This window comes from Nipponia nippon, unplaced genomic scaffold, assembly GCF_047370975.1.
Source record: "Nipponia nippon isolate SJK-2023a ecotype South Korea unplaced genomic scaffold, ASM4737097v1 scaffold_5, whole genome shotgun sequence".
Classification (NCBI taxonomy): domain Eukaryota; kingdom Metazoa; phylum Chordata; class Aves; order Pelecaniformes; family Threskiornithidae; genus Nipponia; species Nipponia nippon.
The window spans coordinates 29,377,270-29,391,621 of NW_028262369.1; the positions used below are offsets into that span (position 1 = coordinate 29,377,270).

At 42.0% G+C, this 14,352-nt stretch overlaps 1 protein-coding gene across 3 annotated transcripts in view; it reads left to right on the forward strand.

The window, feature by feature from the left end:
- The first annotated feature begins 8,053 nt into the window (after nucleotides 1–8,053).
- The window catches only part of SPATA6 (spermatogenesis associated 6), a 46,058-nt gene continuing 39,759 nt past the window's right edge, over nucleotides 8,054–14,352 (forward strand). For 2 of the 3 annotated variants that reach the window (XM_087733479.1, XM_087733478.1), the window contains exons 1-2: nucleotides 8,074–8,187; nucleotides 13,748–13,885. In XM_087733479.1, the coding sequence (XP_087589605.1) occupies nucleotides 8,140–8,187; nucleotides 13,748–13,885 (186 nt within the window). In that variant the 5' untranslated portion in view covers nucleotides 8,074–8,139. Of the gene's footprint in view, nucleotides 8,188–13,747; nucleotides 13,886–14,352 lie in introns of all 3 variants that reach the window. The other variant, XM_009461282.2, reaches the window with a different exon arrangement.

The following is a 14,352-nucleotide window of genomic DNA, read 5'->3' on the forward strand; positions in this document are numbered from 1 at the left end:
TGGCATCGTCTGTCCTTTGGCAGCCAGTGCAAAGCCAGTGTTAAAGCATTAAGCTGGCACCAACTCTGTGTCAGGACTCTGGCTGATTTGATGTACAAGTCTCTGCTTTGTTTGGATTAAGTTTGTTCTGCTGGCGATCCAGTGGTGCAGAGATCCAGAACTGATGACTGGAACCAAGGCACTGATTGCATTTGCGTAAACAGTATCATGAAAGGAAATAAAAAGGGACTGATTAAGATTTTGTTTAGCAAATAATAAGTTCATAATATTCCAGGAATATATAAAGCTTTTAAAAAGAAAGTGTTTAACTAATGAGAAAACAACCTTTTCATATAGTGTTAGTTTCCTCATTAACCTTTAATGATGATTCACATGTAAAAGAAAGCCAAACTCAAACACCATGCTATTCTTTCTTACGTTGCAGATAAAGCCAAAGCTAGAAATAGGATTCTTTAAATTATAGTATTGTGCAGCTTCTAAGAACTGATCATCAGTGGGTTTTTTCTTTTTTTCTTTTTTTTCCTCTTTTTTCTTTTTTTCCCCTCCTTTTTTTTTTTTTTTGTGTGACTAAGTGTTACTGTCCTCATTTTACAGGTAGTTAACTTGGCAGCATAGAAATGCTAAGTGATGTTTCCTAATGTTTCCTATCTCAGAGCTGTAAGGCGAACCCCCTACCCTCACAGTCCAGCCATCCTGCTCTAATGTCTACTGAAGTCAGTGACAGCTTTAGTGGATTTTGGAACTCATCTTCAATGCCAATGTCGTCAGACAACTCAAGACTGTGATGCAAACACTGCCCCATACTGTGCCAGATTCCTAGCTGGTGTAACGCACCCGACTTCAAAGGCAATTCATCTGGACTATGTGCCTGGGCAAATTTATTGCCAGAGACTGGGCAAGTTCTAGTTCCTTAGTGCTTAATTTTCCTGTAGCAGGGTGCTGTATGTATATATCATTAGGACAGCGAGAAAGAAATCAGGTGGGAGTCACTTTCTTCTAATACCAAATGTACCCTTTCACTGGGATAAGGAAAACAGTGCTGTCTTTAGAGGGAAAGGAAGAGAGAAAGAAGCTTCCACTTCCAAAAAAATGTCTTATTACCTTCAGAAGTTAATTGCTTAGGACTCAGATGTATCTCCTGGTATTCTGCATTTTATTTTTGCTGCTACACTTGATGGATCTGGAATTCTCTTCTGAGCTGCTAACTCAATTTTTGCTTTTTAAAGCTCATTTAAAACCTTTCCTACTTTCCTGTGTCTGTGATTAACACTAATCCACTCTACCCTTTCTTTTCCTACGGCTTCTTATATTCGCCCCTTGCTGCAGCCTGCAAGAATTCTAATTGGCATCTGCTCTTCTTTTTGGGTTTCCATTTTTTCTTTCTTCCTGCTCCATTTTCTCTGTTGCTATCTGGGCTGCTCTATGCCATCCTGTTATACTTTATAGCCCAGATCTGCCTAGTGCTGTAAAGGATTTGATGATTTTCTTAAGGAAGGACTCTAATAATAACCACAATCCTGCCCCCTTACAAATCTTCCTTACAATGAAAAAAAAAAAAAGAAGTTCTGCCCTCCAGAGCGAATTCCATTGAAAACCAAAAGTTCTTGTTAAAAAAAAAAAAAAAACAAAAAACTCTCTCTCTTCCTGATGGATTGGAGACATTTTAAAGGAGCAATGTTATAATTTATGGGGAATTTGGCCATAGATCTCAGAGGTCTCTATTAGACGGGGTAACTTCAGCTATTATTTAAAGAAAGCGTTTCAGTTTTCCTCTCTAATACAACAACAACTTACAATTTATAACAGGAAAACAAGCCAGCCAGAAAGTCGTTGAGGTTCTCTAGCGACTTTGCTGCTGTCAATCAAATTAACATGGAAGATGCTCAAACAATGCTGCTTTAATGGGCAGTGGGACAAAGCTCCTGACACACTGCAGAGAAGCTTTTGAAAAACAAGCAACTAGATGCCATCTGAGCTGGATGAGGCTAACAGAAGCCAGAGCCTAGGACTATAATGGGATGTGATGGATTTTGAGCTTTAACTGCCATTTCAGATGGTCCATGCCAAAACTGCCCCTATTCAGCTGCTGCCTCAGCCTGGCTGCCCAGAGAGGAAGCTTTTCCCCCTGAAGCCTGGTGTCTGACGCCCGCCTCCTGGCCGTGCTCAGAAGTAGCTCAGTTAAGGCAACTCAGACAAGCTTGGAGCTGCGTTGTGCCTTTGCCCTCAGAGCCTCAGAAGCCAGTGCTCCCTGCTGCCCTCCCAGCGTCTCCTTTGGCAATGCCAGGTGCGGCAACGCACGACCTCCAAAGCGAATTGTTCAGAGCCTCTCTCCTCTGTTCTCTGCTCAGTAAGCAATACTTTACCATTTACTTTTTTAACACGCTTTAGAGAGTCAGAATGATTACAGAGAGAACATACTGTTAGACCGTTAGCATAGCCTCCTGTACATCACGGACCATTAAACACTGTTGTCACTTTTCTTTTTGTTTGACTAAAATATGTTTTGTTTTGACAAAAGCATTTCTTGAGTCAGCGCCTCATTTTCCTTCGGTATTGTCACAAGATGGAGAATTCACTTTCCCTTTGATAGCTTGTTCCAGTGGTTACTCACTTTTTCTGTTACCATATAATCTAATTCAAATTTTTCTAGCTTTAGCTTCTAGCAACTGCTTCTTGCTATGCCTTTCCCAGTTATATTAAAGATCCATTTAGCATCCCGCATTTTTCAACACAAAGGTACATATCCACCAAAATGAAGCCACAGCTTCTGGCTTTCTGCTCAGGCCACTGTGCTATCACTGCTGCAGCTAGAGCCATCGCAGCTAACCTTCCATTAGCAGAGGTTCTTCAATGCAGAACACAGATGCCCTTTTGCACACTTCCAAGCCAACTGCTCTGAATTACTGCAGGACCAGAGTCATCGTCTCTGGGATGGCAGAAGAGTGGACAAGAATAGTTGGTAAATTTCTGCTTCCTCCATGACCATCATCTCGAGTTGCTTTGCCAACCCGACAATGTTCTTTTCTTTGCTTTTTAAACACAAAGCCATACATACATAAGGAATAAAACGCTCTAATTTATTCTGCAAAAGTGTTCATCAAGTGAGAGACAGGACTCGGGGAAGAGATTAAGAGCTTACATTTTTCATTTGACTTATTTCACATAAAATTTCATAGAGGATAAAATGATGGGAGGCAAAGAAGCAATGATATTTCTGTTTTATCTCTGTCTAAGGACCATAAATCTTTCTGAAGTATCATTAATTATAGCAGCGCCATTCACAACGCTGTTGTTAAGGGTTTATCAGCAGTCCCATTATAAGCCCCTATTTTCAGGGGTTTATAACTTGGTTAGAAGAATTTTGTTTCAGGCAAAAACTTTGCTGGGGCAATGTCTCCATCCAAGACAATTTTTTAAAAATGTAAAACACAAAGGAAATTGTTACCTCTTTTGAACTGAGTAAGAGAGAGCCCAGGAAATTTCTAGAGGTACAAAGCTAATACTGTGTTGGCTGATTGTATCCGTACCATTTGTGAATCCATAAGGCTGTATTCATAGAGGTTATCTCTTAGATGAATTTAGACCATTCCTTTAAAATGCAAGTTTCCAATTACTACAACTGAATTCAAGATCTGCAATATTCCTCTAGTGGCTGTAATCAAATCAGATCTGATTTCTTCTTTAGCGGCAGCCAGTCAAGAAAGAATTTAGCAGACCCGGAAAACAGCTTACATGTTAAGAAAACTTCAGTGTCGTTAGGTAGCTTGCCTTTTTTTTTGTTGCAGGCATCACTTACATCAAGAATCAGTGCAGTTAATGGTCACAGCCACCAAAGCGAGTATTGGCGTAGCAGCAATACAGCGGAACTGCTCTGTCACGGCTGAGCCGTGGTGAAATGTTAAGAGAGGTGCTGAGTCTCTCCAGATGTGTAGGGAAAAATGCTGTTCGATAGGCAGTAGTGAGACTGGGAGGGCACAGGGAAGGAAGGTCGCTGCTTCGCCTACATAACAACACGACCGGGTGGCCTTTTGTCTGTAGCAACTTGTAGGCTCATCAAGGAAGCCTGAGAGCTCTGCCCAGCTGCGTCCTTGCATGTTAGGAAAGAGCAAGATGCTCAATAAGATGGGATCGACAAAATCATTGTGGCCTTTTTCTAAAGCAATAGATATTAATGAATGCTAACTTCTGGGCAACTTTTTTTCCTGCTTTAAAGTAGAAAGATTAGATGAAAATGTATTTTGCGAAGAGTGCACTGACACCCTCAGGTAATCTCCATCCTCTGTCCTCATCAATAATCTAACACTCTACCTTCCCCGTTACATTACTGTCTCCAGTAATGGAATTCACTTTGGTCGCCTTAGATCCTATTAGAATCTCTCACATTACAAAATTCTTCCCGCTCTGCTCTATAGCGTACTGGGATTGTTTAGCCTTAACTTCTGCTGGCTGTTTTCCTCGACTACAATTCTTTGCACAGGAATTGACTTTTGTGACTTGCACAGTTAACCTAGCAGTGAGTCTCCGATGGGGTCCCTAAAGCACCCTGATTCTGCTTTGAACACTGTTGAATGTATCTTGTGATAATGAGTTCCGCTATCTAAAGTACTTTCTTCTACCAGTTTTGACTGTGTTGTCTTTTAATTTCATTGCATGTGTCCTTTGAAAGGATAAATAGGCATGGGTAAATAAAAGAACTCATTTCTACATATCGCTCAATCCCTTACGTACCTCCTTTGTATTACATCTTATTTTTCTCCTCTCCAAAGTAAAACAGTCTTAATGTTTTGTTTGTTTGCCTTTTCTAATATGGAAATCTTTCCATATCTCATAATTTGCTGCTGTTATTTGAGCAGATGTCTTCCTGGAATTCTCTACAGTTATTAATGACAACACAATCGTACTCAGTGACGATATCTAAATAAAGGGCTTGATGTGCAGAAAGACAGAGGTCTCTTGGCTGCTCCGTCAACATCAGGGGCTTACAGTAGGCAGAAATGGCTCGCTGACAACACTCACAAGAACTGCAGTAGAAGGTGGAAAAATGTGGAAAGCTCCTTCATTTCCTTCATTCTTATTGCCAGAATGACCGTGCAATGCCACTTTGCACCCAGCGCAATGCTTCCTAAGTTTAGGAGAAAACCACTCTTGGCTTCTTAGCCGAAAGTGATCCTCTGACAAACTCAGTGATCTTAGACTTGCTCTCTGATCTCCAGTCTTATCTGATCTAATTCTGTCTAATCCACAGTATTTTTTAGATTCTGAACTTTAGAATACCCACTGTTTGCAAACCTGACTCTTCCCATTTTTCCCACTTTACCTATTTTGTAGCATATTTCAATACATTGAAACTGCTGAGGCCTGACCCTCAGGAGCACTGGAACAATATGGTATAATTATTGTGATAATTATCTTAAACCAGTGCAGCCTCACTCTTTTGACAGTTACTCCTGGTTGCAATGACAGAAATAAGAGCAGAACTGACTGTTTCGATGATACCAGGGTTCTTCCATAGCAGGCATGTCGGAGGGGCTGAAGGACAGAAAAAGTTGAAGCTTTTAAATGGAGGAGATTGCAAAAACCTTAACATGATCCAGAGCTGTCATCCAGGCTCTTTTATTGCATGGAACTAAGTATAAGTAGCGTTACAAGAAGATTTACTTTGGTAAAAGCAAAAGAATTCATGCACTTTCACAGGAGGGAAACTTTATAGCAGTTAAAACCTCAGGTCTACAGCTCTCTAGCATGCACTTTTTGTGGTTTTGCTTATCAGTTTTGCTTATTAGCAAATGGATTTGTGCTGAAAGTCAGGGTTTCCCCTTGTTGTCCCCCAAATCCCTGCATCATTGTTCCTGCAGTGCAAATATAAGACTAAATTATGTGCTTCATCATAACGAGAAGGTCCAGATGGATCTCACGCTGCTGCAGAAAGGGCTGGACAGGAAAAACACTGCAGTAGCAGCAGCCTTTCTTTCCAAGGCCCAGCGGGGCAAAGTGGCAGAAACTCTGCAGACCAGAGGGATGGAGAAGCATCTCTGTGCAGAGTGCACAGCCCTCCAGTTCACTGCAGATTTTCCCTGGTTTACCAGTGAAAAGCACTGAAATTCATTGCTGCCTTATCACTTTGGAGCTTTCTGTCCTGCCTTGTGCTCCTTTTTCAAGGGTTATAAAGTACTTCTGTTCCAGGGCACTGCACATGGATATTAAATTTTCATCACAAACATGATGCCATTTTTTATTTCAGCATTTATCTATCTTCTGTTCTCATATGGCCACACTTACCATAATATCTCATACTTCACAATCTTTAACACATTATTTATCCCTCTAAAATGCATGTATATGAAAGGTACCTGAAAACAAGCAATAAACCATTTTAATACTGTTACCATCTGAGGCTATGGATCTTTGAGAATTTTCTTCTCATTAACTCTGGAATGCTATTCATAACCTTGAGACTGATAATGCATAGAAAATTATTTTATCCAAGTGTAAACCCCTCTTAGTATATGTATTAGAGGTCTGCAAATCAAATATTAGTCTTTTCCAGGCCCTAAATACAGAATCCTGTCCTTTGCTCAGGAAAAAAAACTTACAGCTGTTACAGAAGTCACATTAATGAAAATAAGGCCTGCATTTCCAGTCATTTATTTATTTTAAAAGATTCAAATTTATAGATGGATTAAATATTAGTACTAATAGTTGATACCACTTTAGTCTGCACTGACATAATTATGTTCTTTGCATAGTTTCCTTTAAAAAAAAAAAACAAACCCCAAAACATTTTGAGAATGCTGTTTCTTTCCAGATCACTTAGCACTAGCTTTCTAGATCACTCTGCATGATTTTTCTTTGAACTTGTAAAATTAAAATGAAGCAAGCCATGGGATGCATTTGACCCACTGCTCTCTTTTGGAGGCAATTAAAATTGTCCACTGAGTTTCCTCCCCTCTCTACAGCTGTACTCGTGAATGTGAAAGAATATTTAAAGGCTTAAACCCCCTCACAGTCTGAGGCTGAAATGAATTGCAGTTGCCAAAACAGAAAGTCAGACTATTTTGGTGTTGTACACGACTGTAAATAGAACTCTGAGAACGACTTAGCAGCAAAGAAGTTGGGGAATACCCTTGATGTGGTCATAATGGTGATCAAGATCAGTGGCATAAATTTCAGTTTGTCTAGAAGCGAAAGCAGAAAGGTAGGCCTGAAAAGACGGTTTCAGATGCGAGTGTGGTGACAAGTCTCTAAAGATGGAACCATTCAGAATATACCACGTCCACTCTTGTCTCACCCAGAGAGGACACTGTAACAGGACCCACAGAGTCAAAAAGGCCCAGATGCCTAAAATGGGACATACGTGAAATCCAAGTATGCAAGCATGGAAATTCACTGCTTTTTAGCTATTCAGCCCTGGAGCAGTGTAAAACTTGGCTGCTGTCCCGCTTTTCCAAGGGGAAGGCTCTCTTGGCACCTGTCTGCAGGGGGTCCAAGAAACTGCAGGGATACAGGCATATACGTGCTTCGCTTTTGGACACCCCACAGCAGCTCTCAGCTCTTGTGTGGCCTGTCTGGTTCCCTGCTCCATGCCAAGCACTTTTTATTTTGCACCGGCGACCCATCACCCAACACAGCACCCATAATTGTAACTGTCTGTCCTTTGGGAGGCTGAGGGGTTGGAAATTATTGCACTTTTGATACACCCCCAGCAGCTCAGGACCACAGGCCCCTGAGGGAAGTCCCAGCCCAGGCTCTGGGGACGAACAGGGGCGAGGACTGAGGGCCCTGTGGAGCACGGAGCGAGGGCGGCACAGGCCGCCCGGGGAAGCTGCGGGCCGGCTGAGGAAGGGGCATAGAAGAAGGCACGGCGTTGTAGGAAGCGGCAGCAGCCGGTGGCCCAGCGCATTGTGGGAAGGGGCGGGAGTGATGGCGGCCGTGAGCCGGCCGAGAGGCGCAGGGCATTGTGGGAAGGAGGGGGAGCCGTGCCCGAGGGCGGCCCGCCCGCCAGGGATGGTGCGCGTGCGCAGCGCGGCAGGGTGGGGCCGGAAGCGCCCCGGTTGCCGTGACAACGGCGTCGGCCCCGCGGCGCGGCTGAGCCGGAGCGGGCCGGGAGCCGGCGGGGCCCCCGCCCCGGCCCGCCCGCCCATGCCGCGGAAAGCGCTGCTCTGCGTCCTGCAGCTGGACGTCCGCTCGGTGAGTGCCCGGGCCGCGGCCCCCCGCGTCCTCAGCCGGGGCGCGCCGGGCCGCAGGCTGGAGGAGAAGCAGCGGTTTGCCCTTCCGGGGCCGCTTCCCGCCCCGCTTCCCTCTCTCAGCCGCCGCCCCGCTCTCCCGGCCCGGAGGTTCTTCTGGGAGGCTGCTCCGGGCCCTGTTGCCGAGCGTGCGGCCGCCCTCCGTCTGGAACTCCAGCTCAGGCTGGCTCCTGGGCAACTTCTGCCCCTTCTGTGCCTGCACCCTCCGGCAGCCGGCCCCGGTGCCCCTCTGTTGGTATTGGCAGCAGCCGTGCTCCTTCACAGCTCTCGCTTTCCTGTGGCAAAGGTGTTTTTTAAGAGACACTGATTCTTGGGAAGCTGTCTGGTGTGGGAAAAGCACTCTTGAAAAAAACCGAGCAAAAGAAATCCCGGGAAACAGCAGCTTGTGTGTGGCATATGCTCCCCTGTGAGTGACGAGGTCCCAGTGAGGGGCAGGAGGTGGCACTGGGCAGCTCTGAAGTACCCGGGTGTTACATGGCGGGGTTCGGGTCAATCGGTGTGAAAGTGGAAAGTTTTTACGTTAATCATGTTAGGAGACTTCCTTGGGCACTTTGCAAAGTTTTCTGGTTATATTGAAGGTGCGAGTAAAGTAAGACTTTATGTCATTCTCCTGATGACTTTTAAGAAAGAGTTGAGGTAGATAGTGCTCTGTTACTCTGGAGCTGTTGGCTTTATAGGCCCTGGTTGCTGTAATCCAGAGGTTAGGCCTCCTCATGGGGCGAGTGCTGCCAGAACACTTGCTGCTGAAAGGAAAACCTGAGGTGCCATCCAAAAAATTCAAGTGCAGATCCAGAAAGTAGATACTGGGAAATGGACCCGGTATTCCTGATTACTTAACCACTTTTGTTCCCAAACTTGTACAGCTGCTCTGAAATAGAACTGTGAATTTTTATACGTAGATGATGAGGGTATCACCCTAATGGTGTTGCTCTGTTGTCTCAACAGTTAGTGTTTGTCTTCATAATGCCAAGGTCTGCTTGGTTCCTGGAAAGGAGTAGATGTGCTTTCCTTTTCTGTTCCTACTGCCGTGGGCTATTCCTGTGCCAGGAGAGAGTACAGGGTAGGTGTTCCCCCAGGGTCAGGCTTCTTCAGTTGTGGGGTATTCATTATTCACCCTGCTCTCAAGGCTACAAATAATAGTGGAAAGGGCCAGGATAGGAAATCTCCAACACAGATCTGAGTGCCCCTTTCAGCACATGTGGGTTGTTCAGTTATATCCCTGCTATGTTATATAATTTCTCTCAGATAACCCTTTTAATAAGTGTATTTAGTCTGTTTTTGAAACACTTATTTTGCCTTTTTTTCCCCACTGGAGCCTACTTTGGCATTTCACTCCTGTGCTGTTTTGAAAACTTCCCAGCCTAAATTTCCTTCTGGCTAGTTGATGCCCTGCTCTTACACAAATGTCAACACTGGCCTTTTACTTAAATAATTTTTTTCCTTCCATGGTGTTTGCTTTCTTGATATATTTTTTTGGGCTCCAGTTTTGTCATTTCACAGGTGATTTTTGTCAGCTAGAGAGGCCTGGTTCTTTTGGCAGTATTTTGTGTGATAGGCTCACCAGTCTTCTAGATCATCTTAGGGATGGGTGCTACTCTTCCACTTTGAATTTGCATTGATCAGGATTGGAATTGAATTCAGCATTCCAGATGGGGTCTCACTGTTGCCTTAGGTGATGTCAGGGAAAAAAAAAGTCCAACATTCATCCTATATGTCTTAATATTAGTCTCTTCACAGCTGCACTGCAGTTATGCTGTCATTTATTAACAAACTCATCATCTTCCCCTCAGCCAGCTTTGAAGGTTAGCTCCCCGAGAGAAAGCAAAAACTGTTGTTAATACACAGTAGGTGCATCTCATCTCTATTACTGTAGGTCCCACAAAAGGTTTTTCTATATCTTTTTGTTGACCTCTGATGATTTCTGAATTTTAATTGGACAAATTTCATGAGAACATGCTGACTTCTTGTGTCAGGGTCATTAAAAGTATTAAGTAGCATGAATCCTAGGATATATAAAGGAACGTTTTTAATAGTAACCCTCAGCTTGATGCCTCCCAGTTTTTCACGTTATTGATGCTGTCCTTTGGCCAGTTCTGTACCACCTTAGGACTTTCATACTAATTCCCATCTTCTGCATCATAAGTAATAATTTCTCATGTGGCACTATATGATATCCTTTGTCCAGAAAATAGGCTTTCAAGAAAATGTCAGGTTTTGCTTGATTGATCTATTTTTACGAAGCATGTGCTTCTGGGCTTCTTTCTGGTCATGTTTTCCTCCATGTCTTTATTCTTTACTTTTGCGTACTTAAATCTTCTGATTGATTGGGGTTATAATTTTTCAGATCTCTTTTTCTGCCTCACATGGGCCTTGCATTTGTTGTTTTTCAGCAGATGGCACTATCCTTGTTTTCATAACATAGGTTTTTGTTATATATAGATCCTGCAAGAAAAATTACATTCTTTCAGAACCTGGGCTGAATATGATTCAGCATCACTTGGTCCAGGCCTAGTGCATATTGGGTAACTTCTGTTTCCATCATCTCGTTCTTTAAGTTGTTTTTCTGCTCCCATATTAAGTATCATTAAAACCAAGGCAAAATATTCAGTTGTGTTTGGGACATAGATTTGTTAGTTTTCACATCTTTGTTGATTTATACTACATCCACTTGTTTTCTCCTTGTTCGCTTTATTTGTGACTAAAGTTTTGTCCAAATTTCTGATTCCTTCTCCTGTTCTTTTACAATGCTCTGTGTATTTCTCAACCCTCTTTGAAACCTATCCACTTGTGCCAGAAGTTCTGTCCTCTTTGTTTTTCCCTTGCTTTAGGATACAGATGGGTTTTGCTCCTTTTGACTTAGTGAAATTCCAAGATCTTTTCCGATCTGAGTCCACCAGCTCTTTGGTTTATCTCACTGCTAGTTTTCTTCATTTCTGAAAGGCTGCTCTTCTAAAATGGAAAACCTTAGTTAAAGACCTTATTTGGTTTATCCTGCCATTATTTGAAATTGAATAATTCATGATTGCTCAGACTAAGATTTCATTGTTATTTGTTTTTTTTGAGACTAATTTTGGTGCCTACCTCTGCTGTTGGCATTTAGATTGCTCATATAGGAACAGAATGAAATTCACATTATGCTTCATGTCATTGCTACGTGGAGAATTCACAAATGCAGCAGTGAAGGTAGGTAAAGTTTTAAGTGCTAAGATGAATTAGTAGCGTTGTGGATTACTGCCAGGTGAGGAGACTAAAATGGCATCTGTTCACATTACTTTTGCAACTCTAAGTCCAAAATGCTGTTCTATCTGGAAGTTTGCACTCAGCAGAAGTTAATACTGTCCATTGCCCTTCATAGGGAACTCTTCTTGTTTTGATGGTAATAGGCAATTAAAGGGATTTTTCAAGGCCAGCCTTTTTCATGGGTTATGTATGCAGCTACAGTTTTAGGACTGCATGTAACAAACAAATGCCATAAGGGGTTGTGGATCAGTGGAATTCTGTTCCTTTCCATGAGATGAATTCAGTGATTTCTTTATGGCTATTTGTGATGTCCCAACAATAGGGCTGGTACATGCTGATCCATAGATAATACTATTACAGGTTTTAAAATGGTCCTTCATCCTACCTGAACAGTTTGCAGTCAGAGAAGAGATTCAGTTTTGTCTCCTAAGTGTTATGCAGCTCCATGCATCACATGTTACAAAATAGATTTCATGAAGTGCAGATACATGTGTCATTCATTCTTGGGGCTGGTTTAAAGTTACATGAACATGTAGATTTGGTGTTCCAGCCCAGGCAATGAATTGTGCTGTTTATCTCAAGGGTAGTAGAAGCACAAGTTAACACATGTGCTATCTTGCCCCGCATGCTGATTTATAAGAAATTATTTTCTTTTACAGGATAGCCAGAATAAATGGCACCTGTTGTTTGCAGTTTTGGCCTCTCTGATGTCTTCAAACCTCTCACTTTTCATCTCAGTAAATAGGCAAATATTGGTTGCCTTCTCTAGGGTGAAAGACATGAAACCCCAGCTAAAAATTATTGTAAATTCTACAAAAATGTCAAGAAGAAAAGCGAGAACTAAGCTAATATGCCTTGTAGTATATAGTTTGGGGGATCTTGCCTTGTATGAATGAAATCTGTCCCTTTCACTCACTCCTATTCATACTTGCAACTGCATGAGTGTCATACAAGCTGTTTAATGCTTGACAGTCTGTTTCAATTGGGATATCTATTATTCTGGCACTTTTCTTGCAGATTTGAAGCCCTCATTTACATGTAGAGAAACTCCTTTTTTTTCCTCTTTGGATATTTATGAGTAGAAGCACTATTTTTTAGCCTATACTGTATCTATAATAATCTACCAAACATTGGTTTCTGTTATTTCTTTCACCTGAGGCTGTTTTTCTGCTGTTTATGTAGTTTTCTTTTAGATCCAGTTAGTATTTCTCAAATAAAACATTCATTTGGGAATAGGAGACTGTAGCCAAAGCACTTATTTTAATTCCTGTCACTCTCCTTCTTTGTCTTTCTACCTGGCAACTGAAAGTCTGAACACTTTCTCCAGCAACCTTATGTTGGAAGAGACAACCTCATATTTATTATACTGTGATAAAAAGTGAGCAGTAGAACTGAAGTGAAAGGTGACAATTCTCTATCTGGGTAATAGAATAAAACCACGTGGCTTGCAGACAATAGCAAATAGTTTTGCAATGAGTTGTGTCCATCCTTGCAGTGAAAGCATGAGTAAGACCATCTGCTATTCATCAGAGCTTTAAAAAATACCCACTTCTTCTTACTTAAAGAATAAGAATTGTCCAGAGAACGTTGAGAGATTAGTGGCAGTATCTGACAGCCTAATGAGGAGCCTTCCATGCCTTGAATACCCTCTAAGGTGGCCAGACTTCTCAGATAAAACTTCGTGTGCCGTGTGTCTGCTAGTAACGGAACAACAGTTGCTTTTTCTCATTTACATATTAGAAGGCAAAGTTAATATAATATTTGCAAATAAACTCGCCCTTTTTGGTGATTGGACAGAGTATGGATATCTAAGCATGTACATTTACCAGCTTCATTCTCTCTGTGGCTAGGCTAAAATTTGGATGGGTTTTTGTGGCTTGGCATCATGTAGACTTCATTGTACATGAATCTTCATACAGAACCTGATGTGACCCTTGATGATTAACTCATATAGTCAGTGCACGCCTTTAACTGTGTTAACCTGGGATTGGGATACCAGGTTTTGGTTTTGGTTGAAGACAGTGGAGTATGTTTACTTACAGTATTTGGTCCTAATTATATTAAAATGGTGACTATTTTTACTGGTCAGTCTGTACAAACAGGGTTGCTGTAGAAAAGAAATTTCTTCACCCTAATCTGACTGTTATAATCTGACTCTCAGAAATCAACCATTTCAGCCTTGACCGTTTCATTTTTATCTTGAAAACAGCCATTACTTCTATAACTAAAGTTCAGTTTGTTTAATGAATGTGTTACTCTTACAGATAACTTGCCCCGGAGTGCTGCTGAAAGACAAAGAGGAACTTTATCTCAGTGTCTCTGTACTTGGACAGTACAAAAAAACTCAATGCGTCCCTGCAGCATTTCCACTCTTCTTTGAAGAAAAACTAGTATTTGAAAAGGTAAGATAATGTCGAGAGCTAATACAAGCCAAATAAAACCCATCCCAAACTCCACAAAAACTCACTGCAAAACCCCTGAGCACAGTAATCACACTGAGGATGGCATAGCATTGTAACTCCTGCTTCTCTTCAGCACAAAGGAGGTGTGCATCTATATTATCCGCACGGTGACTCAAGAATTATATGTACTGAAGATTATAACGTATGATGAGGCTTTTTAGGTGTTTGTTCATTCTTTTGTGAACTGTCCTTTTTCAGCGTCTGTTTTCCTGGCTTGGAAGGAACTGAATGTTTTTGTTCTAAAAATTATGGCAAGGCGAAGAACAAAGACTCTAAGATATAGGAGAGTCAGCTTAATTTAGTAGAATGATAGAATAGCAGCTCAAGCCTTTTTGGTGACATCTTTCTCCCTTTGAGATACTTTTTTCATGGTTTGTCACCAGAATTCCCAGGTCGGTACTCTGGCC